The sequence below is a fragment of the Buteo buteo genome, chromosome 3, assembly GCF_964188355.1.
Source record: "Buteo buteo chromosome 3, bButBut1.hap1.1, whole genome shotgun sequence".
In the NCBI taxonomy this organism is placed as follows: domain Eukaryota; kingdom Metazoa; phylum Chordata; class Aves; order Accipitriformes; family Accipitridae; genus Buteo; species Buteo buteo.
The window spans coordinates 61,235,854-61,263,017 of record NC_134173.1 but is presented as its reverse complement, the minus strand read 5'-3'; the positions used below and the strand labels follow the sequence as shown (position 1 = coordinate 61,263,017).

General features: G+C 35.5%; 1 protein-coding gene across 3 annotated transcripts in view; it reads left to right on the top strand.

The window, feature by feature from the left end:
- Positions 1-27,164, top strand: part of CSMD3 (CUB and Sushi multiple domains 3) — a 749,348-nt gene that overhangs the window by 260,647 nt on the left and 461,537 nt on the right. The window contains exon 7 of one of the 3 annotated variants that reach the window (XM_075024387.1): positions 21,768-22,076. The exons of the other annotated variants lie outside the window; for them this stretch is intronic. Within the exon in view, the coding sequence (XP_074880488.1) occupies positions 21,768-22,076 (309 nt within the window). The remainder of the gene's footprint in view (positions 1-21,767; positions 22,077-27,164) is intronic. 3 annotated transcript variants of the gene reach the window in all.

Below are 27,164 nucleotides of genomic sequence, written 5' to 3'. Positions count from 1 at the left end.
AATGGATGGAGGAAAAAGGAACCCTCTTTTCATGGAATGAAAGGAAATTACCAGAGCTTCTCAGCAGATAGCTTTTTTTTTTCCTGCTTCCAGACATAACAAGAACTTAAATGGCATACATTGTCACCCAAGTAAATGTTTTTTGTGGATTTTCATACTTGTGGGTCTCTTAGCTCTTTTTCATCTTATACTGAGCTATACTTTCTGAACAGATGATTTTTCACCTTTACACTCTTGAAATGTCTTTTATTCACAGCTATACACCCACACAATGACAGTGCACAGAGTGACATGATTTTGCTGTATTCAGGTCAGAGAGGAGAAAAATTGCTGTGTTTTGTTGACCCTCCCATTTTAAAGTACTTATTCTTAGAATTCTCCCTATTACAGGTTTTAATAACACCACTGTTAGTGGTTAGTTAAGTTAGTTCTGATACTGTATACAGATCCAGAAAGACCTGTTTCTAAAATTTTAACTCACTTTTTTCTATTTCAAATAAGATCATCATTCATTAAAAAACTCCATAGAACTAATGTTAAATATGAAAACATAGTAGTCTGTGCTAATGTTTAAATTGATGGTTTATAATTTACTTCTGAAATAAATGTTAAGTGATGCAGTAAAGCGTCTTTCCCATTTTTAATGATTTAACAGATGTGTCTTCTTAATTGCATACTTGTCCTAAAGAAAAACCTCTAATGTTTTAGGTGCATTCAAACATTTAATATATTTCTACTTCATTTACTATTCTACACACTTCTCTTCATTGTTTACAAAAGAGCAAATGACACTGTTTTATGTACTACTGACCATAAGTAATTCCATCTCCTCTGTAGAAGAGAAAAAACATACTGAATTACTCTTTATTTCAATTTAGGTAATACTTAGAAAGAAAGTATTTTCCTTACTTAATTCAGTTTTGTTGGAAGTTCAGGTATTTATAAATTGAAGTGAAAAACAACATTTCAAACAACAATAAAAACCCCAGGAAACTGGGATATTCAAACTATAAAATCCATAGGTTATCTGAACGGCCCTGGTTTATGGAAAAGGAAAAAAAAATTATTGTGGTTTTAGTGATCCTATTCATATATATATGTATATATATAAATGTTTTAAATATATATATAAATATATATCGATAAGGAATCCTCTAAGGAAACCAACTACAATTCAAGAAAAAAAAATATTAAAATAAATATTCTCTGGCAATGTAACTCTTCTAATAATAGTACATAAACTGTGGAGTTTATAGGACCTTCAATAGATACTTCCTTTTGATAAGGTCAAAACATTTTACCTGTATATCTGTATGCTTCATGGCCACCAAGCAGCAGAATACATTGCACTGGTGATCTGTTCATGTCAAGATGATAAAACAACTGAGGGAAAAACCTGGGATAAAACACTTGTTTACATTCAGAATATTTAGTGGTATTGAGATAAACTGTTGGAACATTTTGTTTCCCCTTTGAAAAATGTTGATGTTCAAATACTCTCACAATATGCTTGGGCTTTTTCATTAAGTGACTTATTTTCTCTGCAGTGAAAACTATCTCACTGTAATTCAAAGTGATAAGCCATTCCAGTTAGTTTTTGAATGGCTTTGACCATTATGAAGTTTACTGGACACCGAAGGAAACAAACATGAAGTGGTCTAACTTTGGAAACCAGATTTTAAATGCTAAAATGAATACTGTCGGTGACATCAGATGTATTAGAATTATTTCTGCTGCATGATTTACTCCCATTTCCTTCCCTCCCTCCTCCCCCACCCAGCATTTTCAACTTTTTTAATTGTAGGAGGTAATTTTTCATTTTGGAGAGGTTTTTTTGTACCTTTAGGGGACACCCACACAGTGAAAGAGATCATTTGGTAAGAAAACAACAGCCATATGTAGAGAACTAGATAATGAAGTAACCGAATGTGGGATTTTTTGTCTTGCCTCACACTCAAGTTTCCCATGTACTTTCTAATCAGACTGCATAAATTACTATGCAGAATTATCTGTGCTCTCTGTGTTTGTTTCTTCTCTTTAACCTAAAGACAGTTGTTTGTTTGTTGCTTAGTTGCTTGAGAACACTTGCACTTTTGATAGAGATCATATTCTCAGGTCCTTGAGGATAAAGGTAGAGTAGTTGTTATTTAGTTTTAAATTCAATTGTATGAACTGGATAGCTACGTATTGAGGCATAAAGTATGTGAAATATAGTCATTGTGCTCTTTTAAGTGTTTCTCCCTCCTTTATTATTCGTGAAGAGTCTAATCACACCATATGTGTGAAGACTGAGTAATGTGCTGAATAGTTTTCTGTGTAAAGATAGGAAAGTTATTATTTTTCTAATAGAAAAATTAGGTCCAAAATTCTGCTCTGGAATATGAATATGAATATGGAATATGCAATATGTTATGTCAGAAGTTATTTCTTAGTGTTAAATGAGATACTACAGTTTTTACTCATTCCCAGTATAGCTAAGGTTGAGTACATTTGGCTTTACTCTTCAGAACTAAGTCTAAGATTATCTAATTCCAGAAGTAAAAGTACCTTTTTGCAAAGTATCCCCCAAATTCCTTAGTAAATAAGGAGCCAAATCTATTTAATGAAAAGTTAATGTCTTAATGACTTCTACTCCAAGTAAGGAATGAAAGAATTTTCTGAATTACCTTTTCAGTTTCCAGCTACACTTTCTCCACCTCAGTTCTTTTATACTTTGAAATATGGGCTTTTTTATCTGTGTACTGTTATCAGTAGAAGTACCAGAAGGCTGAAGGAATTTAACTTTTTTCCCCCATTCACAAGCACCTGGAAATTAATTAAACATATATCTCCATTTAACAAAATGTTTTCACTTAAGTGCAGCCGAGACAATAAACTTTGCATACTAGTGAACATTATTATATGGTATTTGTTAATCTGTAAAATCACTAAGTAGTACCAAAGAGATTCTCAGTTATATAATTTCTTTAGATCTTAATTATGTCAAATTTCAGTACCATTCATATTTGAAAGAAAAGTTGGTAAAAGCCCTCCGAGAACCATGTTGTTCATACCTTCTCTGTTTCTGTTTGACAATTGCCAGAACAACAGTAGAATAGTAGTGTGAATACTGAAGTGTTTGTAGCATCTCCTAAGAGTGATTTTTTTTATTTTTTTTTTAATTTATTTACTTGCTTGGCTTTCAAGATGTCAGTATGTTTTGTTTTTGTTTTTGTTTTTGTTTTTTTTTTTTTCATCTGAATCCTGGGCATTGAGATAAAGCCAGGTTGCTCAGGGATTTATCCAGTCCTATATTCATAAGTTCAAGGATGGAGACTGCGTAGTGACTTCAGGCAATCTGTTCACAGCTTGACTGTCCTCACAGGGTAAAAGTTTCTCCTTCTGTTGTTTCAACTTAACAACCTTTCCTCTTGTCCTCCCACCTCATATGTACTGGAAGGTTCCTTTTAGGCCCCCCTAAAGCTCTCTGCTCTGGGCTGAACAAGTCCAGCTTTCTCAGCCTCTCCTCTCAGGGCAAGTGCTCCAGTCCCTACCATCTTGGCAATCATCTGCCAAACTCATTCCAGTTTATCATGTTCTTTCCAGGGCCACTTCCTTTTGGTGAGCCTCAAACTGGAGACGGAACTAAGTGCTCAATAGAGGTGGGGATAATCCCTTCCATCAGTGTATCAGCCATGCTACCGTTAATACAGTTCAGGGTGCTGTTCATCAGGGCACACTGCTGCCTCACATTCATCTTGCTGTCCACCAGGACCCACAGGGCTTTTTTAGTAGAGCTGCTCCCCAACCAGTCAGACCCCAGCCTTTCCTCTTGCCAAGGGTTGAATTTGCCCTTGTTTAGTTTCATAAGATTCCTGTTGGCCCATTCCTCCAGCCTGTATTAGGTCCCTCTGGATGGTAAGCCTACTTTCAAACATTGTCTGCTCCCCCCAGTTTGGTGTTACCTGCAAACCTAAAGAGAGTCCACTCCATAGCCTCCTTCTGGTTGTTGAGGAAGGTATTAAACAAGACAGGTCACAGGATAAAGTCCTGCAGTGCTCCGCTTGTTACTATCCTCCAAGAAGGGTATGACCCACTAACCACAAACCTGTGACCCTTACCATCTAACCAGTATTAGTGCTGTGCTACTTGCCTTCCTCACTCCCCTCAGGGTCTTGAATTCATTTAATGGTAACTGTGGCCATAGCTACCATGTCTTCAGCCAGCTCTTCCTTATTAATGAGTGTGGAGCTCCAGTTCCTCCTGCTTCTGTCCCAGGCTGACTGCGTGTGTGTATGTAAACTTGAAACAGGGGTCTCTTCACCCTATTTTATCATTCCTGAAGTCTCTCACATTCCTGTAAATCTTTCATTTCCTTTCTACTTTTTTCCACCACTGTGTCGCTTAAATGTGGCTCATTATCTCCCTCTCCTTTATTCTTAGTATAAACATGTAATCGGCAGGTTGGCCAGAGTGTTGGCAAAGATGCTCTTGCTACACTTTGTCAGGGGCACCTTTACTACTTCGAGTGACAGAAGACTGTAGTCCCTCTGTTTAGAGAGAGGCTTATTTTAACAGCACATGAGATTTGTACCACTGCTTCCTAAACCATCGCTGCATCAATCAATTTAACTGACTGGGGTTTCGGAGTTACACTTATGTAGTCTTGCTGCTACACTTGTGGGGAAATTCAAAGACCTTAGCTTGTGTTGCTTCTTGGTAACTCTCTTTGCGTAGTGAATACTGCAAAATTATCTTAATTTGCAAATAAAATTATGAGATCTGTTGATCATTACTATTGTCAGTAATGTCAGCAAGCTCATGTGGCCTAAAGTAGTCGGTATACTAAGAGCACTACCTGGTCTTCAGGTCCATACTTAGACTGCTTAAAAAAGCACTCCTTAGTGCTTTTAAAACAAATATTGGGAAAAGAGTAGAGGACAGAACAGAAAACATGCTGCTATATTAATCTACCTGCACCTGACTCCCGTTGTTGCTCTGACCTCTGCGTTTCAGAAGAATACAGAAAAGTTAAAGAAAATTCAGAGAAACATAGCAAAGATCATCAAACACATGGATTAGTTTCCAGTTGAAAAGTGATTGACTAGTGTAGGACCCTGCAGCTTGGAAAATAAATAGAGCTGTGGGAGGAGTGGAGATACACAGATTGGAAAGTCGTGAATTGCAGGGATAGTACTGGAAATAGTTATTATGTCTGTTTTGGATGCCAAAACTGAGGTGCATACCAATGAATTGACTTGCCCAAAGTCACCCAGAAAGTTACCGGTGGAGTAGGGCACTGGGTCTTTTAAGCCCCAATCCAGGGCAGCTGAAAACTAGGTAGCACTAACCCTTCCACTTTTCACAAAACTGGCAGAATTGCTTAGGTAATGCTGTTTTAGTATATAGTACTGTCTTGGTGCACTATAATATGTAAAAATACTTGTGAAGAGAATCCTTGATTTGAAGAACATATATTCAAATTAAATAAAGCTGACACAAATACAAAAGGGAACAGACATATTGACTTTCTGAAAGTAAAACAAACTGCTGCTTTTTCTACTCTCCTTCACCTTTCACTCCTTGCCCTTCTTCTCTTACTTAATAGTGAACTTGGGATTAAAGGCAATACCTTTTAATTCCTAATTTATATGTTTAGTGTATAGGTATAACAAATAGGCAAATAGCATATGTAGGTTTATAACTGGAGATGTAAGAAGAAAGGATTTCTTCTCATTTGTATGCAGCCTGGTGCTGGGTACTTTGTCTTTTCATGAAAGAGATATAAACCCCACTTGTTTAAATCATATTTTCCCCTGGAAAGTTCTAAAACATCTATGTGTTAAATAAATTATTGATTAAAAAAATTTATAATTATGTTTTTGAAGGAAATTTCAATTTTAAGAAATTGACCTTTTGCTGTTTTTTGAAGCCATTTGAGCACACTGTTTTGACACTTTGAACAAACCAGTCAGTAGTACTTAAGCTAAGTATCATTCATCTTCCCAATGACCCTAATGGGAATTTATAAGTATTAACCAACGTGGAAGAAATTAATCCTTTTACGTCTTGTGGAGGCTATCACAATGTCGTTTTTGAGGGCTTAATTGACATTTAAGTATCCCATGGTCTTTGTACAGAGGCAAAATGGTGGTTTTTTTACTCGTCTTTGTAGTCATGTGTTAGAATTAATGTGGTGTGGTTTTGTTTTTTGAAAAAAATATTTTTAAGTACTGTTTCCTGGGGGAATGAATTTACTTGATACTTGCTGAAAATTCTCAATCACTGCTATCGAGTAACTTTGTCTTACACATGAAAGAAGTTGCTTTGGAACTCTGTAGAATCTTTCAGAAGCTCTTGCCTCTGCAAAAATGATCATAATGCCATTTAATTTATGTAAAGCAAATATCTAGCAATGATGGTAAAACTGTTGACAGTTTTGACGGAAGCCAAATTCTAAGTGGAAATAACCAGAACCTAATGAGAGACACAGAGAACATGATATGCTGTAAGCATCAAATAGAACTTCAGTTTTAAGAATGAGCATTTCAGTGTTTTTCAAGACCCTATCAGAAGGTTTTTGATGTCTTTCATAGTTGTATTTCTGAGAAGAGAAGGATTTGTAATGGAATTTTTGTCCCCCAAAACAACCTGACAAAACTTTCTGCGAGTCAGAAATGCTCACATAATTCCAGAAAAGACATGTTTAATACAAATTGGTGTCCATCAAGATAAGTTTACATAAATCATTCTCAAATCATAGCACTGTATGAGTTAGTTTGTACAGAAGATATGAAACTTATTTTAGAGATGCCTTTTACAATTTTTGCTGGTATTAATCCCAGTAATATTTAAGGGATAGTTATTTCAACTAAGGACCTTAAATTATAAGAAATTAGATATACTGCAAAGAATGTTACATTCCTGTGTAGAAAAACGTAAAAACTTCTGCAGGTAAAAACACAGAGAAAATGTTCTTTTTTTATATTTAGGATATTATTTTTTCTCAGGGATATTAAGAATGGAACATTACTAATGTAGAGGTATAAAAATAAATTAATGGAAATAAATAAAAATATAAACAGAAAAAAAATTAGCTTAGTGACAATCCTAGCATCCCCAATAAAATTCTATACCCCAGAAACCCATGAATTATTGTATAACCCATTGATGTGAAATAGGGAATTGCTTCCTTTCACACAAGAGAAGGTTTATTGAATATTAATGTTCTAGTATTTATGATGGCACAAAGAGCATCTAAATCCTGTATAGTGCCTCCTGCTTTCTTTTATTTCTTATTGTATCAGTGGTGGACCTTAGAATACTGTAAATTTAGTCTATTGACTTTGGTTTCGGGTATTTTCTTAGATTGTCTTTTTCCCATCTCAGTAATCTCAGTGTGATTCAGAGAGGAAAGGACATGAAACTACCTCATGTTCTCTAGAATACCTATTTGTCAGGTTTCTGATGCTGGCATTAATATCAGTATGCTGGAAATAAGGGAACATTCCATTTTTATTTTGAAGTATCTTAATTTGAAAAGTATCATGCCTCTGGTAAAATGAATTAAAAAAACTTTTATTCTTTATATGCAGTATTCTTACATAATATTTCCCTTTAAAGAAAAAAAAAAAAGAAATTCAGAAGCAGCCTACATTCAGTGCAACTTCAGCCTTTAATTTGTAGTTTTCTAGAATAATGGAAATATAAGAAAAATTCTGCACAATGTCTTTAGGTATTTTTCTACTCTCACTGTTTGAAGTATCTGTTATATGGAAAACATCCCACAATATGTTATGACACATTAAGATCAATGTCTGAAGTAGAGAGCTTGCCATAGTTTCTGCATTTCAGCCCCCTCATTCTATGACCTGCCATTTGTGCTTTTTTCCGAGTAACCTACCCTAATCCTAATTTCTGAGTTTTGTTGCTTTTGTTGTCTGAAACCTGAACTCTAGTTCTGCTTACCAAGACCTCTTCGGTCATCTTCATGGTCTAATAATATGAGTGTGCCTTCTAATGTAGTTAGTTGAGATAAGAACAGTTTAAAAATTGAAATAAAAAATAAAACATAATAAAACATAATAGTAATAATAACAACAATAATAATAACAGATAACAAAAAAAGTGTGAAATACAACCCCAAAACCCCAACTGATGCACAATGCAATTGCTCACCACCCACTGACTGATGCTCAGCCAGTCCCCGAGCACTAATCCGCCCTTCCCAGCCAACTCCCCTCAGTTTATATACTGGGCTTGACATCACATGGTATGGAATATTCCTTTGGCCAGTTTGGGTCAGCTGTCCTGGCTGTGTCCCCTCCCAACTTCTTGTGCCTCTCCAGCCTTCTTGCTGAAGCTGAAAAATCCTTGACTTAGCAACAACAAAAACCATCAGTGTGTTATCAACATTATTCTCATACTAAATCCAAACCACATTATACCAGCTACTAGGAAGAAAATTAACTCTAACACAGATGAAACCAGGATGTACTAAATTTCCATTTTTGCATGGAGGAATAGATTTTGTGATTGAGTCCAGGAATCTGTATGTCCTTGATGTGGATAAAGAAGACATTTCAGGTAACTTAAGGAAGCTGAACAGCTTGAAAGGGTATTTCAATGTCTCAACAAACTTAACAAATATTGATAACTTCATAAAAATTTAATTTTTATTTTTGAGAGTATTCTCTAGAGTGAAAAAGACACGTGATCCTAGGCTTTTTTTCAGTGTCAACTTTGAGTTTTTTTGGAAATAAAATGATTTGCTGACCTACAGAACTTATATCCAAGAATATGATGGTCACAGGAGACAGACTTGAGAGTAGGGTATTTTTATAAGAAAAGGAAAGAAAAAAAGTGGAAAGAATGTGTAGAACGTATATTATTCAAAATTTCTAGTTCAAATACTCACTTCCAAAAATATGTGATTCTGATTTAAAGAGTATCAGTTTTTAAGACACTTCAGTAGATTAGTATTTTTAAAAAGAAACACAGATGTTGGTGCATATGTGTATAAATATCTGATGAGAGAGAGTAATGAAGATGGAGCCAGACTATTCTCAGTGGTGCCCAGTGAAAAGATAAATGGTGAATGGCACATATTGGAATATGGGAAATTCCATTTAAACAGAAGAAACCTTTTTACTGTTTCAATGTTTCAATTCAAACGTGATTGAAAAATGGAACAAGTTTCCTAGGAAGGTTGTGGGAGTCTCTATCCCTGTAGAGCTAGAGCCTGGACAAGGACAACTTAATACACTGCTGAGGAAAGATATCTGCAGTAACTGAGGTAGCTATTTTGGATATTAGTAACCATTTTGGCTATTGAAGGAGAACTCTTTCATTACTATCATTGTATTGTGGTGCAAAATTGCCTGAAATGCTCATTAAGGCAAGACATACATAACTCTTTTAAGAAGACTTTTGAAATTTATTTTCATGTGTAAGCATTTAGCTTAAGACATCGTGAAATTGTTGGCTAATGGATCACTGGGGGCATTTCACAGGAAAGCTTTTCCTGAGGCAAAGCTCTTGTTTTGCACTGGATGCCCAATTCATAGCTTAAAAGTTCACTTACTGCCCACTTGATGCTGACAGCACATAATGTTCTGCAGGAATAGCTTTATCTCTGTAAAGTCCAAGTAGATTTTGAATCAGTTTCTATACTGAAGGAACTTTCTTCCTTCCCAGGAATTGTTTTCATCTCACTTAGGACTTGACCTTTCTTAAAAAGTATTATTTTTTAGCCTGTCCTGACCTTTTAGATAAAACAAAAAAAAAAGATGGTAGAGTTTCATTTATAAATCGTTCAACTTTGCATTACTTTATAATTAACATTTATTCTGTTTAGAGAGTAACTTCATTTATTTATTCTGAGTGAGAAGTAAGAGAAGACTTTATAATTAGCATTTATTCTGTTTAGAGATTAACTTCATTTATTTATTCTGAGTGAGAAGTAAGAGAAGAATACTTCTTGTTAAATGTAATGCTTTGCTTTGTTCATAGGTGTTGTATTTTTCAGAGTGATTGTCAGGGTGCAGCAAGAGCTGATGGCTCCCTGAGGGCTGGCGAGCTGGGAACCATAGGGGATCTGTGAGGGGCCCAGCAGTGCAGGGCATCGCAGCCAGTGCTGATCCCACTGCCCGCACCCAGGGAGCAGGGCAGGCCAGGGAGGCAGACCCAGGCCTGGGAATTGGGCACCTCCATGGGAATGCAGACAGGCCGAGGCCAGGCAGGGACATTTTAGCCCCATGGCTGGTCAGGGCAGGGCTGTGGGGACCTGGGAACCAGCACTGCTGCAGCATCCCTGGGGCAGGGTCTGCTCGCTTTGGGCTAGGGTTCCTGGACCCATGGGCATGGGTGGGGGGGAGGCCCAGGGGAGGCTGGGCAGTGCTGTTTAGGCCCATTAGAGCCTTCAGAGTCCTGACAGTCATTGAACAATACTTCAGTGGTATAAGATACATAGAAATGTAATCTAAATTTGGTGTACAGAACTTCAGATCTAAAGTTAGTTGGTTTGTAATGCATTTGTATAGTATATTGTTACACGGAATCTTGTTATGGCTGAAGGGAACACAGTTTAAATGGAGTTAACATTTTATTGTTACTCCATTTAAAGTTTTGATGGTCTGGTAGTCTAAATTATCTAATATAGAAAAGCCTCGATAATAATAGTACACTTACGGAAGTTAAGCACTGCCTTCCTACTCTCCACCATTTTTCTCTTGTCTTATTTTCACCCTTTACACTGTGCCCCTGGGGTGGGGATTACAATGAATTGATAGCATCCAAGGGTCTGTGCTGGGATGAGTTTGATATTCATTGTGGTGTTGGGGGGGTGCTTCCTCTTCAGTCTCAGAGTTCAATTGTTTCTTTTTATATATTTTCTTAAGACAGGATGCTTCTTTCTCATTGTTCTTTACTAAAATCTGAAAGTTGCACATTAGCCTCCCTCAGCCTCAGTAAGTATAAAGGGCTGTTGCTTGTTACGCAGTGACTATGTAGCTTATCAGAGCTTTACTGTATGTAGTATTCTTAGAGCACAACATTCCCGAAATACAAACAGGTCAGGAAGTATTCACTTGACCACTACAAATTATCAAAACTAGTGAAAACAACCTCAGGCCAAGGCAAGCCTGCACGGCATCAACACAAATCCTGTGGCCTTGTATTACCAATGGCAAAATTATACTTATTAGGCTACAGTCTTCAGAATTTCTGTATCATTCTTTGTTAATTTTGCTAGATACAGGCAGAGTAAACAATGCAAAAGATGTGCTTAAGTATTAAGATTTGTAATCCTTCCTATGCAATCAACATATACAGACTGATATAAAGGTAAACTGGCAAGATACCTTTTCTGCAAGCTTGTCTTTGCCATTTGCCTAGTAAATGAACAGCCTTTCTAGAGAACTTCACATTATTTGTAACAAGTACTAATCCATTTAAAAACATAGAAAAAAATTATTAGCTCTTAAAATTATCTTCCCTGTAGTGAAGATTAATACATTGGATAAATTTTTGGAGTCTTAAATTATTTTAGTAAGCTTTAGTAATAAGATTGTGTCAAATAGCTTCTTGAGGCCTAACACTGGATTTAGAATAGAAAATTTGGGCATTTAGCCTGCTTAGGGCAAAGATTAAATACCTGACCTAGATACTCAAGAGCAATGATGCAAAGATTTTTTGATATTAAGAGTAAATGAAAGACGATTATTACTGGTTTTATCATTCATTATTTTTCCACACCTCTGAACTTCATCGTAAAATAAAAAGTAGGAGTGTCAAAGTCATATCAACATGTAGTTCCAGCTTTAGCAAGTATTGTTCTATCTGGAACTGTATATTTGATTTATGCATGTTAGTTTACTTGCTTATAGCACTGAACAGATATTAGGCAACTAATATTAATATCCCTCTGGCAGTAAAAAGAAAGTGTGAATTTCATTTTGTCCAAGGTGACACAAGAAACAGAATTAGAAATCAGAATCTTTAAATTTTAAACTTATGGAAACCTCTGATTAAATATCCATGATACATGTTCACATCAAAGTATTTTTTGAAAAGGTACATACAAGATTTTACGATAGTTTTTAACTTTATTTAAACCCTTTTTTTAAAAAAAACAAAAAACAAACAAGTTATAGCACACAGACCAGCAATAAATTAAAGTTGTGATATTTTCCCTGTTATTTCTTGATTCTTCTGCTTAAAATCTTGCAAGAGGATGCTTTCCAAAACTGTCCAAAATCCAGTCATTAAAATCCCCTTCATGAAGGAGTGGAGCAGGAGGTTCTGTTCTGGTGTATCATCCAAGCTAAGCACAGTGGATTATATTTTGCACTGCAGAATGTATAAAATCCCTTCAGTTTCCTTTTGTCCTAAGTAGTTCCTGGGACAGAAACAGACTTACCTTTGTTACATGGTTGCTACATACATTGCTATGTACATAGTCTGTATAGTAATTATTCTTGAAGATTTGCCTATTTGATGTTATCCTATCCTTAAAAAGGGTAAATAAATGTTTCTGTTGCACTATGATTCACAAGAGCAAGTTACAAAGAAAATAAATATATAAGACAATATTGGCAAGGCTTTTTAATTGACAAATACAGTAAAGGTACTCTTTTGTAAGATGACTACTAGTAAATAAGGCCCATAGATATGAATACTTTCCATTCCCAGCATTTTATCACTCATTTAATAGATTCCTATAATATTGTTGAAAGAGAGTCTTGAAGAATTTGTGAAGTTTTTTGTATGAATTTATAAGAATTATGGTGGATTCCACGGATTTATCTTGCATTGATGTGTACCTCTTCTGAGAATAAAGCAAAGCATGACTATATCTATGCAACAAATGATCTTATGAAAATAATTGTTTTGTACTTCAAATCACTGCTTTCTTATTTACAAACAATCATTTGTGTTAAAGTTTGTTTTGTTTTTTTCTTAAAAGTAATAGGCCTTTCAAAAAGTATTTTCTCACTGAAGTTAAGCCAACTGAAAGAACAGTGTCCACATGTGTGCCGATAGCCCTTTTCATATTGTTTTTCTATTGAACAAACATACCTTACTGGAAAAAAATCTATCATTTGGACAGATACATGCAAAAGAAAAAAAAGTGGTAGTCCTCTGTCTATGTCCTGAGTCTAGTGGAGAGAAGATAAATCATGTTAAGGTGTTTGGCATTTCTGTATTATCAAAAACTAGAAGATTGATTTTGTCTGGATAGAAATTCTGATTTTCAAATGTGATCAGTTTGATAAAATTAAGATACGTAAATTTACCATATTTTCAGTGTCTAGTGAAAAAAATTTCAGGTGATCATAACTTCACAGAGAGAAGCATCTGGAAAATCAGAGAGAAATGCATTTTTATGTAGGATGAAGGATGACAAACGTCTTTATCTCCTGCATCTTTGAAAACTTGTGGTCGATGCCCAATTGTTACTTTCAGACTGTTCTGGTATATGTCTTACTGCAGCATTTGATTTACATTTAAAATTAATATAAAAAGATGGAGAGAAAGAGAAGAAAGAAGTAACAATAAAGAGGTTGAAAAGAGAGAGAGAAAATATGCAAGTAAAAAAAATCATGAGGGAATGTAGTAGTGCAAAGCAGTGCCTTCTATTACCAAAAAGAAATAAAAATTAAATTCTGAATTAATTAACACAAATTGTGGACAACATGAAAACAAAAGGAAGCAAAAAGTACATGTATTAAACTTATGTCTAAGCAGCTTTTTGGAGTCTTTGCTCTTTGGATAAATCCAAGGATCATTGCCTGTTTGACCTGAAACTTGTTTTGAGCTGTATTTTTTCAGTCAAGTATTTCTTTAAATCCACAGTTTTACTTCCTTCCTGAATAGCTGGGAACTGAAAATCGATGTGGTCAAAAGAATGTTTTACATCAGCCATTTATGCTGATTTTAGAGTCTCAAATGTGTATTTGCATTTCGGATTCCTTTCCTTTCTATTACTTACTTGAAAATCAACAGAAGCAAAACTGTAATTGGAACTTAAGAGCAGGTAAAAATATTAGAAATTCATGAAGAATAAAAAAAAGAGATTTGTGAAAATAATAAGGCTGGAATGACATCTAAAAAAATATGTTAAGATACTCAAATAAGCTGTTATATCTACACTAACTTGAAAATTCCTTTAACAGATCCAGAATGCATTTTAATTAGGTCTGTAACTTTATTGGAAAGTCTTGCAGGCAGCAGATATTTAATGACTGAGAACATCAAAGAGAATAGTTAATTAAGATATTTTATTAGCAAAAAAACCCCCCTTCTTAATGGGATACACTGGTCACTGCCAAGTTAGTTAACTATGGGAAGGTTTTAAGTAAGGATAATAAATTAGCCTTGACTGAAAGTCCTTGAACGTATGAAAGAAGAATGAAGATGGAATATAGCGATTACTGTGGTGGGTTGACCCTGGCTGGATGCCAGGTGCCCACAAAAGCCATTCTGTCACTCCCCCCTCCTCAGCTGGACAGGGGAGAGAATATATAACAAAGGGCTCGTGGGTCAAGATAAGAACAGGGAGAGTTCACTCACCAATTACCATCATGGGCAAAACAAACTCAACTTGGAGAAAATTAACTCAATTTATTACCAGTCAACCAGAGTAGGGTAATGAGAAATAAACCCAAATCTCAGAACACCTTCCCTCCACCCCTCCCTTCTTCCCAGGCACAACTTCACTCCTGGATTCTCTACCTAACCTCCCCAGCGGCGCAGGGGTATGGGGAATGGGGTTTACGGTCAGTTCATCACATGTTATTTCTGCTGCTTCATCCTCTTCAGGTGGCAGGACTCATCACTCTTCCCCTGCTCCAGTGTGGGGTCCCTCCCACAGGAAACAGTCCTCCACAAACTTCTTCAACATGAGTCCTTCCCACAGGTTGCAGTTCTTCATGAACTGCTCCAGCGTGGGTCCCTTCCATGGGCTGCAGTCCTTCAGGAGCAGACTGCTCCAGCATGGGTCCCCCATGGGGTCACAAGTCCTGCCAGAAAATCTGCTCCATGGGCTCCTCTCTCCACGGGGCCACAGGTCCTGCCAGGAACCTGCTCCAGCGTGGGCTTCCCACAGGGTCACAGCCTCCTTTGGGCATCCACCTGCTCCGGCGTGTGGTCCTCCCCAGGCTGCAGGTGGAGATCTGCTCCACCGTGGACCTCCGTGGGCTGCAGGGGGACAGCCTGCCTCACCATGGTCTTCACCATGGGCTGCAGGGGAATCTCTGCTCCAGCACCTGGAGCACCTCCTCCCCCTCCTTCTTCATTGACCTGGGTGTCTGCAGAGTTGTTTCTCTTAGTTGTCACTCCTCTCTCCAGCTGCCATTTCTGTCTGTCCCAGCAACTTTTTTTCCTTCTCAAATATGTTATCATAGAGGTGCTACCACTGTTGCTGATTGGCTTGGCCTTGGCTGGTGGCAGGTCTGTCTTAGAGCCGGCTGGCATTGACTGTGTTGGACACAGGGGAAGCTTCCAGCAGCTTCTTACAGAAGCCACCCCTGTAACCCCCTCCCCCACTACCAAAACTTTGCCACACAAAGCCAATACAATTACTCTTTTCTGAAATTTTATATATGATTTTAACCACCTCTTTTTTTCTGTAATGAAATACACATCTTATTTTTGCTTAAGACTGTCAACACTTCTTTCTGAATTACTTATTGCAAAAGGGTAGAATAGCTTATTTCTTGTTACTAAGATACACAGGAAATACCCCAGGCTGACCTGAGTCCCATTTAAGGTCATATCCATTAAAGACCTTTAGCTTTGTTTGGGAAGTCTGTAGCTGGATCATATGTATCTCAGGGACTAATGAAGTCCTGCATCTTGAATTCATCCTGAATAAACAAGATGATAGTGAATATCCCTATTTGCTCTCACATTTTGAACTCACTCTGGTTCTCAGGAACTTCTCAGCAAAACTAATTCTAATGAATTAGAATAGCTGCTGAACATTAGCAGCCTTAGATATGATTTATCTGATCTCATGAACAATTTTCAGTTTGCCAGTTTTCATCTGTTCTTCCACTGCTGAAATTAAAAACATGTAAATTTAGGCGATAGTCATAAATGGGGCATACTCTACTAGAATCCAGTAACAAGTGGAGTACTGCAGGGGTCCGTCCTGGTACAAGTTCTGTTCAACGTGTTTGTCAATGAGCTTGAATCGGTGACAGAGTTCAATCTCACTGGATTTGCAGATGACACCAAAATGTCAGTCAACAGTCAATATAGTTGAGGACAGGCTTACCATCCATAGGGACATAATCGAGCTGGAGGAATGGGCCAGCAGGAATCTTATTAAACTCAACAAGGGCAAATGTAAAGCCCTGCTCCTGGGTAAGAAGAACCCTTGGCAACAAGACTGGCTGATAGTGTGGAGCTCTGCTGAAAAGGCCCTGTAGGATGTGGCTGACAGCAGTGTGCCCTGGCAGCAAAGAGGGCCAACAGCATCGTGAGTTGTATTAATAGGAACGTAGCCAATAGATCAGAGGGAAGGATGTTCTTTAGTCAACATTCCTGTGACCATGGCTGGGATAGTGCCATCAAGTTTTGGGCCCCATGAGAAGAAAGATAAATTCTTCAGTGGAGCAAGTTCAGTGGAGGGCCACCAAGACGGTTGGGGACTGGAGCACTTGCCCTGTGAGGAGAGGCTGAGGGAGGTGGGCTTTTTCAGCCTGGAGGAGAGGGAAAAGCTAAGAGCAGCTTCCCAATGCCTGCAAGCGGATTATTTAGAAGACAGAGCCAAGCTTTTAATGGTGAAGCATGGTGTGTGGACAAAAGACAACTGAAAAAATTTGAAACAAGATCTTCAGGACAGATATAAAGAGAATCTTTTCTTCTGTGAGGGAAGTCATGCACTTGAGTGAATTGCTCAAAGTGGTTATGGAGTCTCCATCCTAGGAGGTTTTCTCCAGACCGGAATAGATAAAGACCTGAGCAACTGGTCTGACATCATGACTGACCCTGCTTTAGGTTGTTGTGACAACAAGAGACCTCTTGAGGTCCATTTTGCTCTAAGGTATTCTATGATCCTGTGGATAAAAATTGTTTTAATCCCAGTGTTGTATGAACCAAACTCACACTACAGAATATTCACTCCTTTTTGATCAGTTTGACTCAAAATCAGCATGGTATTACTAACCAGTGGACAAATAAATAGTATTAGAACATTTGTTTGTTCATCAGTTGTCTCTGAAATAAAATCAAATTTAGAAAATCTTTAAAACTTTTGCCAAATACTTCTTTATGAATCAACTTGTTTAGTTGCATTTCAGACATTTAATGGTGGGCTTTTGAATCAGTCAAGTTTTACTGGCTGTGCTTTCAGTCTGTGGAATTACAGTATTTGGCTTGTAGTAACAAGTTACAGTAACATACTTCATGTCAAAGCTTTATTTAAAAATGGCATTGCGTTGGAAATAGTTTCTTTCAGTCCAGTCGATGGTTAATAACTGAAAGCATGATAATTTTGTAATTTCACACTGTCACTTTAATTTAGTGAATTTTCCTTAAAATCCTATCTGTTTGAAACCTGCTAAAACATAATTCTCAGTCATATCTTGCAAGAAAGAATAGCAATTAAATATTGGTAGTTAATTATGTTAATTTTATGAAAAAAACGCAATCTTAAATCATGTGTTAATGCATGTTGACTAATCACTGATACTTTACCTTGTGAAAACGTGTGGAACTGGAAGAGAAAACCAATTCTGGCTTAATAGGAGACAACAGCCACAGCTGAAATCTACATCTTAATCTGGGATTGAACACAACATGTTAACACAGCATAGAGCTCAAGTGTCTAAAATGAGCATAAAACTCAAGTTGTGTTGTCTGAAATAAATTGATTTTGGTTAAGAAAACAACTTATTTCAAAAGTGTATAGAGATTCAGATTAAGTTCCCTAACAAGAATTGCATTTGTCTGATTCTGCTTTCCAACACGTGAACTACTGTGACTACTTTTTTTCAGGCCTACAGTTTCTAAAAATTGTTAAATTTTAATTTAGTATTGGCACATTACTTACAACTTACATAAATACATTTTAAATATCTGTACTGGTTGGAGAGGGAAGATATGTTGTTCTAGCATTCCCCGTTTTAAAGGGAATCATTCCCAAGTCATAGTCTTCTAAAAGGAAAGAAAAAAGAAAAAATCAATAAACACATTTTCACTGTATTCGATACCATTTTCTGCCTTAATTTTTTTGCTGGTGAATGCTTCTGCAGAGTGGGCAAAGGTATTCATTATCTCCCTAGATTATTTTATTCCCTCAGGGATTACTTGTAGAAAGTTGGCCATTAGAATAATTTAAATGAGAACTTCTGCTATGAGTTTGTCTGGGGTAAGCTTCCTTTGCTATCATGTTTACAACAGGAATCCTGTGTATGCTTGTAGCATATTGCATATGCAAAGTGTGTGCATGTAGCACAGATTCATAATCTATTTTTGGAGCTTTGTCTCAGGCACATGTCAAAGGCTCTTGCCTCTTGCCTTTACTAAAAATGATCCTGGAATCAGGAGCAAACTCCGCTCCTATATAAAGAGAAAGGCTTATGGGTCTTCCGTATGTTTGCATTATCCAAAGTTTTAGCAGTTACACCACTTTTGAGTAGTGGTTCATTCAGACTAGTTTTCTGAACTGAATTGCTCTGTAGATCATCAGCTTGATCTCCTTCCACTTCTACATAGTTGTGAATTTTTATGTGTAAATACCACTTCAAATCTTTCATCACCTAAGCAGTCTAACTTGACACATGAAAGGTCCACAGTTCTACTGATTTTAATCTGTTCTCCATCCACAGGGACTCAGTTAGAGAAATGGTTGTCCAGTCTAGTAGGTCTCAGACTGTTTTAGTCTGAGCTCGTCAGGTTCCCTGTCTTTATGAACCCATGCCCCAAGCAACAATTACTCTTTCTTGCCTCCATATCCTTATTGCTTCTTCCCATGGTGCATCCTGGCAGTTCCTCAAGCCTCAAATTTTCTCAGTTGCTGGTTGTGAATTCAAAGTGATGACCTACCTCTGAGTTGACTTCAGCTGACTGAAAGTTGTTGGTTTAAATGTTATCTGAAAAGCAGAAATCTTCCTTTCTTCCTTCTTGTACCATTTTTCATTGTGAGTTTCTCTTTATTATTTTATTTCTTTCCAACCAGAATATTAAGGGAAAATAATATGTGGTGGGGTTTTTTTTGTCATGTAGAAAATTACAATTTTAAAAATAGTCTATTTGACAAACTGAAGTGTCAAATTTGACTGCAGATGGGTGAAGTGGAGAGTAAGTTACATTGCCCGTACAACATAGGTATTTCAATTGGTCTAAACATGTTTTTGTAGAATACTAAGACACAAGAGTTCAAGTTTTACAGATTACGAATTATATTTAGGCAAACATGAATGCATCTATTCTATGCAGTAGTTGATACTTACCAGATTGTTTATACATAACATTAATTTTTGTCTTAAAGTCTCCCATGTAAATCACACCATGCTGTTTACCTTTTACTGATTTTTTGCATGAGTTCTTTTTTGCAGCATAAGTGGATGGGGAAGCCTAAGAAGTTAGGTGTTTTGCTTGAAAGTTGCCTCTGTATCAAAGTTGTACAATACTTTTCAGTGTATAAGCTTTGAAGCTTTAAGTAAGCGTAATTTGTCTTGCTTTTTTTTCATTTGAGATGAACTTAAAGTGCTGTGCCTTTTTAAAGCATTAGGACATAACATGCCATTCGACTGAGATTCTGAATATAATTTTGCTTTGAGCTTAATATTGGGAGCAGGTGACTGCCTGTTCTTGTACATTTGCTTGCATGATAAAGATACATCCACATATATTTTGCTTTAATAGTAGTGGTTATGTAACATGCAATAAGTCTTCTTTGTTTTAATCAGCGTTATCCTGTTCCAAAATCTCTCTTGACCGTGCACTTGTATTTTCTGTGTTTTAATCTTGATACCAGTCTGTCAAAATTTATTGTATCCTGAATCATAACTAGTCTAGTTTTTGATATTATTCATTGTTGTGACAATTTTCTTCTTTTATTCTGAAATAAAGAATAAAACATGTCTAGGTCTATTTTAGCTACTTATACCACTGTCATCATAGGACCGTAAGTAGTTTTTGGTTCAGTCCCTGACACATAAACCTGGAGTTTTACCTAGTGCTTATCACTGTATGATTTAGAAGTGCTGTACTGCATAACAGATATTAAGACGTTAAATGTAAGACAGCAAAAATAATATATACCCACAGCAGCCTTATTAGTTGTCTGTATAATGCTTAAGTATTCTGTTATGGTAGTATTTTTTTAATAGTATCGCAAAATAAAACATTTTCAGCCTAGAATTTCTATGGTAGACAAAAGAGACTTTATTAGCAAGACTGAGTATTTTTGATATTAGGATCTGTTCCATTTATTTATACAGTACAGTATTTGATAATTTTGTCAAGAGATTTGATATACCTTGTGTATGAAAGGTGCTATATACTGCTCAGTTCCTCTGGGAGTCTTATTTTCATTTTCTAGTGTACAGGTTCTTCTAACAGTGCAAAAACTCTGATTTGTTTCCATCCTGTCATCACTCACTAAACTTAAAGGACAAGTCTCAAAGCCTGTATGAGAGGACAGCTCATAAGTAAAAAGAGAAATGTGGAATATTGTTTGAATGACTGTTCAAGAGCCCCTTAATCATTATTATGGAATAAAAAAGCCATGTTTTATAGATAATATATATACTATATAACATAGTACAGTTCATGTACATCAACTTTGTTTATGCTAATTTGTTATTATGAATTTTATTATGCATTGCCTAGTCATTTATTTGTTCCAGTCAAGACGGAATTGCTACTGTGTTAGATGTTCTAAATGCTCACAGGTGAGAGACCTGGCTTCCAAACATTTGCAGCCAAATCTGGGTAACAGGGGAGGATGAAAAGGTTAAGAAAGTATTAAAAAGTCCCACATAGGCTATATATTTCAGGTACTAGACAAGTTAGAAATGTTAACTTAATATTTTCACAAGCAGTGCACGGACAATTTTTTAACTCATCAAACATTGTGTGGTTGGGTTTTTTGAGTAAAATAATCTGGCCTATTACAGGAATCAGAGAGCAAAAAGAGAATTACAGATGCAGCCTTTGTCCAATATCAAGTATAGATAATTATGCTTATATGTTTTGTTTAAATGTGTACCTTTTACTATCCATCTACCCTTGGCCTTGTATCAAGTCTAAATGACCTTTTAGAGCCCTGTCAAGCTTTGATGAAAAGAATCAAATGTATGAATGTATTTGGCAGCCTTATTAGCAATTGGAGTATGAAAGCTTTGCCTGCTACCTAGGTTACTATACAATGCTGCTGTTTCACTCCTCGATAGGGTGGTTATCACTTTTCTACACATGGGGTCCCTTTTAATGATACAGGTGTATATTTTGCTCTAGCCATGCAGATTTCAGGACTGAATTTGCAGGGGTGGAAATTATGTGCTGTCATTCTGATTGGTACAAAAGTTTATAGTATAAGTTCTTGAGGACATTTAAAACTAAACGTGTAATACCATTATAATTACAAAATGTTCACTAGTATTAAAAAATGTTCTGATTACTTCAAATTTTTAAATAAAGCAAATCAACTTTCCTCTTTTCATGTCAGTTGTCTTTACTATGTTAAACAGAGGGAAATTTAATCTCTTAGGTTGATCAGGAAAACACAATTCAAAAGAAAAAGTTAGCATCCAGTACTACTGTGTGTCCCACAGGTTCTTCCACTTTGATCAAAACTGCCTCCACTGGTGAGTTAGAGGAGCGTATTGCGGCCACTACTGGTGCTATTACTGTTGCTAGCACATCAGCTGATGTTGCTGTATCCAGTGCAGTGACCACCTATAGACAACCTTCTGAAGAGCAACAAGTGCAAGCTATGAATATAAGAAAATCAGTTCTGGAGTCGGCCACTTCCAAGGAAGCACTCTCCCTTCATCAAGCAAATTTACAAAGCACAAGAAGACGACCAAGAAATGCTGAGCAGATAGAAAGAACTAAAGAACTTGCAGTTGTTACTCATAGAGGTATTGGATATTATTTTACTTGTGCCCATGTAGTTATGGAAAAATATTTTGTATAAATTAAAAGTGAAAGGTCAGGTATCCATTCAGGAAATGTAATTGAACCAAGAGGGAAAGGGATTAAATCTGCCTAAAATTGAGTTCAAGTGGGGCACCCAGATGGAAAAATGAAATTAATAATAATAATATTATCATAGTAATTTAAATTAATTTGATTTATAAAAAGAAAAAAGGGAAAGATAAGGAATTTTCTTTTGATGCCACTTTATAGCATATATGACATTTTATTTCACTATCAAGCCTAGTGTGAGAACTGATGAGAGTTTAGAGAATTGAGATTAAAATATTAATCTATTCTGCATATGTGTTTAGACATAATCAACTATAGCATAAAAAAATGTGCTTTATAAATAGCTGCTTTGTTCTAAACTAATTGATGATGCAGTTTTAATCATCTCCGTTCTGCTTAAATCTTCAGCAAAATTTTGGCTTTTTAAAACATCTGTACATTTTTATTCTATCAAACAGGAAATCAATGAATGAAACAAAGTTTAAAACACTAGGGAATTCAGTTGCAGGTATTAAAGTAGTAAAGCTAAAGATTTGATATGTTCCTATATTCAGATGATTTAATCCACATGCTAAAGTACTAATAATGAACAACATTTGGAGTATAAACAAAGCATTATTTATTGTGTTAAAAGGTAAATGACGATACCTGAAACATGAGAAACAGCAATGCTGGAATGTCTTAATTTAACCAGCACAGACATTCATAAAAAATTGCATGTGGTATGTTTTTAAACATAGACAAATTCAGGGAAGGAGCAGTTTAATTTTGCAGGTTAATGTTGTTGAATACTATTTATTATGTATTTTTTATTTTTATTTTGTGCTAATCCATTGTTACATGCTAATCTATTGTGCATGAAGAATTTATAAACACAAATATATGGAGGAGGAACATCTTTTATAGCACAGGAAATTTGTAGAAGTCTCATATGGTTGATATTTTGTAAAGACAACTTTACGTTGGAATCTGTTGTCCTGCTGGATCAGATACTCACCTAGTATAAGTTATTGTAGTTTCATTTACTAACACCTGTTGAAACAACAGAGCTGCAGTTCTACAAAATTTTAAAACATGTAATTTAAATAGGATAGCTGAAAAACAAGCACTGTATTTGGTTTGCATATGAAACAGAAATGATTAAACATTATTTGTATTTAATTTGTATTAATTTCAGTGCAGATCTGAAGTATTTTTGTGGTTGTCAACTGGTATAAATTAATTAATAGAGTTTGGTTTGTACTGGTTGTATGGCTGTGCATTCACTTCAGCACATCTTTGGTCAAGTCAAAAAAAGCAGACTTATTTTCAGTTATGAGGGAGTATCTGAGGGTCTGTAATAATCACTTCTAATTTAAAGATGTAAAAGTGTACTAATTTGGCAGTTAAGTTTGGCAGTAACTGTGATATACATACGGTTTCTTCCATCTCCTTTATGTAATCATTAAACTACAATGTCCTCTCCACTGTTTTCTCACTGTCCTTTTCTTCTCTGACCTATCATTTAATGTAAGATATAGGTAAGGCACATACTTCTGAATTACTTTGTCATATTAAAGTGCTAAACCTTATATTATGAAAAAAAAAAAAAAAAGAAGAAAAAATTAGAGACCAAGACACTGTTAAAATAATGTTATGGTGCTTATTTGTCACATACTGAAGTAGTATCATAGGTATTAAAAAGTACCACAGCCCACATACAGTTGAATTCAGTCTTGTATAGACCTTACTGGAGAAGAAAGCCCATACTTAGTTCTGTGTGCAGTTTTTTCCCTCATGCCACATTTAAAGACTTGATTCTGCTAGCATTCTTTATACAAAATCTTTTAAATATTTTTTTACTGTATCATACCCACAGAACAGTATGTGTGTGTATGCTATTAAAGTAGGTATTCATATACTGAGTAAAAAATCACCATTTTTGTTTGGCAAACACCAGTATTTGATAGTATACTTAAAACAGCCATGAAAACATATGAAATGACCCTTGTTAAATAACCTGTAATGGTCTTCCATATAATATTCCTCATTACAAAGACACAGAAATATTTTGAAGAAATATTTGTGAATGTGAGACTATTGTTAATTGACTTGAAGAAATCTCCATTATGGGGAGATACTCAGCAAGTGTTTCTGTGGAGTTTCCTGTAGGTTTCTAGTGAAGTATTTTAGCCTCTCTTTGACAATGAAGTATGCACAAAAGTATAAAAACTACTTGTCTTGCCCTACATATTAAATTACTATGGAACTATATATAAGAGCTACTGAAGAAGTTTATGTAAATTCCTTTTTTCAACTCTTTCTCTATTTAATAGATTTTAAAAATTAGTTCTTACTTTGGAAATATATTTTGTCCTGTGCTTTTGATAATAATTTAAGAATTATGCTCCCAAATCTATGCAAATTAATTCTTAAAAAGATAAAATTTAATATACTAAAAATAATTTACTAAAACTTACTATATCATATATGTGTATATTTAAAATGGTAAAAACGTACTGTACATGTAGTCTTCACTGCAGGCTTTTTTGATAATGTTGCTAGTGAGATCAGAATAGTGCTGGTTTATGATGCATTAGCACTGATGCAAATTATAACTACAGAATAAGAGTTGTACTGTTGGCTTCCACAGGATTGTTCTGTGAACAAGATTTTTCAGAATGAGTAAATAATAACAATATTGTTTTGTTCCCTAAACTGTTATTTTTTGAAGTGTATGTATGTTAGAGATGTAAAGAGAGAATTAGAGGTCTCTATCTAAAATTAAACTGCTAGGTGTAAATTAGGCTACCACACTTGCTATCTGGACTTCAACAATAATTGTAGGTTGTGTCAAAGGCTGGCCAAAGAATTTCTTCCCTAAGGTTTTTAGTTGGAAATCACAGAAGAGGAGAAGACTTTGTGTTCTGACTATTTAAGAGAGGAAAAAGGAACCCTAGATGCATTTGGTGAAATACTTACATTAAAGGTAGGGAAGTACATGTATCATTTTATAAAGGAGTACTGAGATCTCATGAGGAATACTGTACATTATTACAGTTCCTTCATCCAGAAGAATTTGGACTGAATCAGATTAATAAAAGAACTATAATGGTGTTACATTGTTCTGATTATCCCACCTTACAAAAGAAAATGTAAGACAGGATAAATGTTTCAGGAAGTGAATGCCAGTATGTGGAGAACTTAAATAAGGACAAATGAGTATATAATATAGAAATAGATACATTAGGGAGAGAAGTGAGGAGAGTTCTTGTTCTTGGAGCGATTAAGCCTTTTGGTAGAAGGAAGGAGTAGCTGAAGGGTGAAAAGCTTACTTTTAAGATGCAGCTTGATAGGCTACTGAGAAATATATTTAGATATGATAGTTGGAAGAGAAACATAGTGTCTTTTGGTCCTGAGTTCGAATGAAACCAAGCACTCAAACTCAGGTAAGTGTATCTCTTCCTCTGTTCAGAAATTGGGGGGGGAAAAAGATGTCCGTAATCACTTTCATTCAGTTAAATGTAGAAACTTCAAATGCCAAGCATTCAGTAGCAATTCTTGTGGATACTAAATCACAGTTTCTAGTATGATCTGTCATCTTCAGATGTGAAATCGGGATGGAAATTAAATGTGATTTTTTTTTCCCTTGTTTATCTTCTGTTTAAGTATTTAACTACTGTTAGCTCAATCATAACTACATTAGTAGAGGATAATCTGACATTTTTGGTATTTTCTATCTGTGTTTCATACACTAAGAATTCAGTTTAGTAATGCTGTTAGTGCTATTGAATTGTATTATAGTTCATTTCAACTGCATCTTTTCTTTCTTAAGGCTGTAAAATTTTTATTTCAGTAAATGCAAACATTATGAGAGGTATTTTAGATCTTCTTGTGAGTGCTTTTATAGCATACTTTTACTGTCTAAAGATGTGCTAAGTGGTATATGTTGAAATGCTAAGAGGCATTTGGACAGTACCCTTAATAATATGCTTTAACTTTTGGTCAGCCCTGACTAGCCCTGCCCTATTCTATTCTATTCTATTCTATTCTTTTTTTTTTTTAATATGGAAGTACACATGAATCCTAATTAAATACCCCTGAGAATAATGGGAATCTTACTTCTGGTTTCAGTGGCAATAGAGAACAAGGAGTACAAGGATTTCTAAACAAATCTTAAGACAGAAGCAAGGAAAGAATAAAATAAACGTGAAAGTTGATGATATTGATACAGCAAAGGTTTCTATTGTCACATATAATTGAGAAGAATCCTTGATCTATTAGTGCCAAGCATAATCAAGTCTGATTCTCACTTTTGCTGACATGATATTACAGTTCTGGGGGTCTTAAAAGGACCACAAAGTGAGTGTAAAAAAATTTTAAAGACTCCTTAATTCTACTGAAGGAGTACGAAGTGGATTGAAAATAATATCTCTAATCAAGTCACTGGAATTTTGTTTTTCATTGTAATGAACCTGGACTTCTACCCCAGAAATAAATAAGAACTAACTCCTATCACATAAGACAAACTCAGTATAAAAAATTTTATAGTAGCCATCCGTTTTTTCTTTTTCCGTGAAGAGCCATAATGTTTGGTTATATCTTTTTATTCAGCAATCATGATCAGTGGAGGCAAACTGAACAGTGGTTTAATTTCTTACATCAAAAAATGAAGAAATAAAGTGTTTTTCTTCCAACGTACTGAATATTTGCAGAGAATATTTAGAGTATTAGCAGGTATATAACTATATACACCAAGAAAGTCACAAAGAGGAAAAGATTGAAATTATTTTTAAGACTTAATTGATTTTAGTATACCATTAAGAAGTCCTGCATTCTAAGACAATATCCATCCCAAAGGAATTTCTAAAGTAAGACCTTTGTACTATAGACACAAATGAGTACAAGGTGCAAGCAGTGTAACAAGACTACAGGTACAGTTCATAATTCATAAATCAAATATAGAAAAAAATCAGTCTGAAACAGAGATATCAAGGTTGAAGAGAAAAAACTGCTTATCAAACTCAAAGTCAAATAGTACC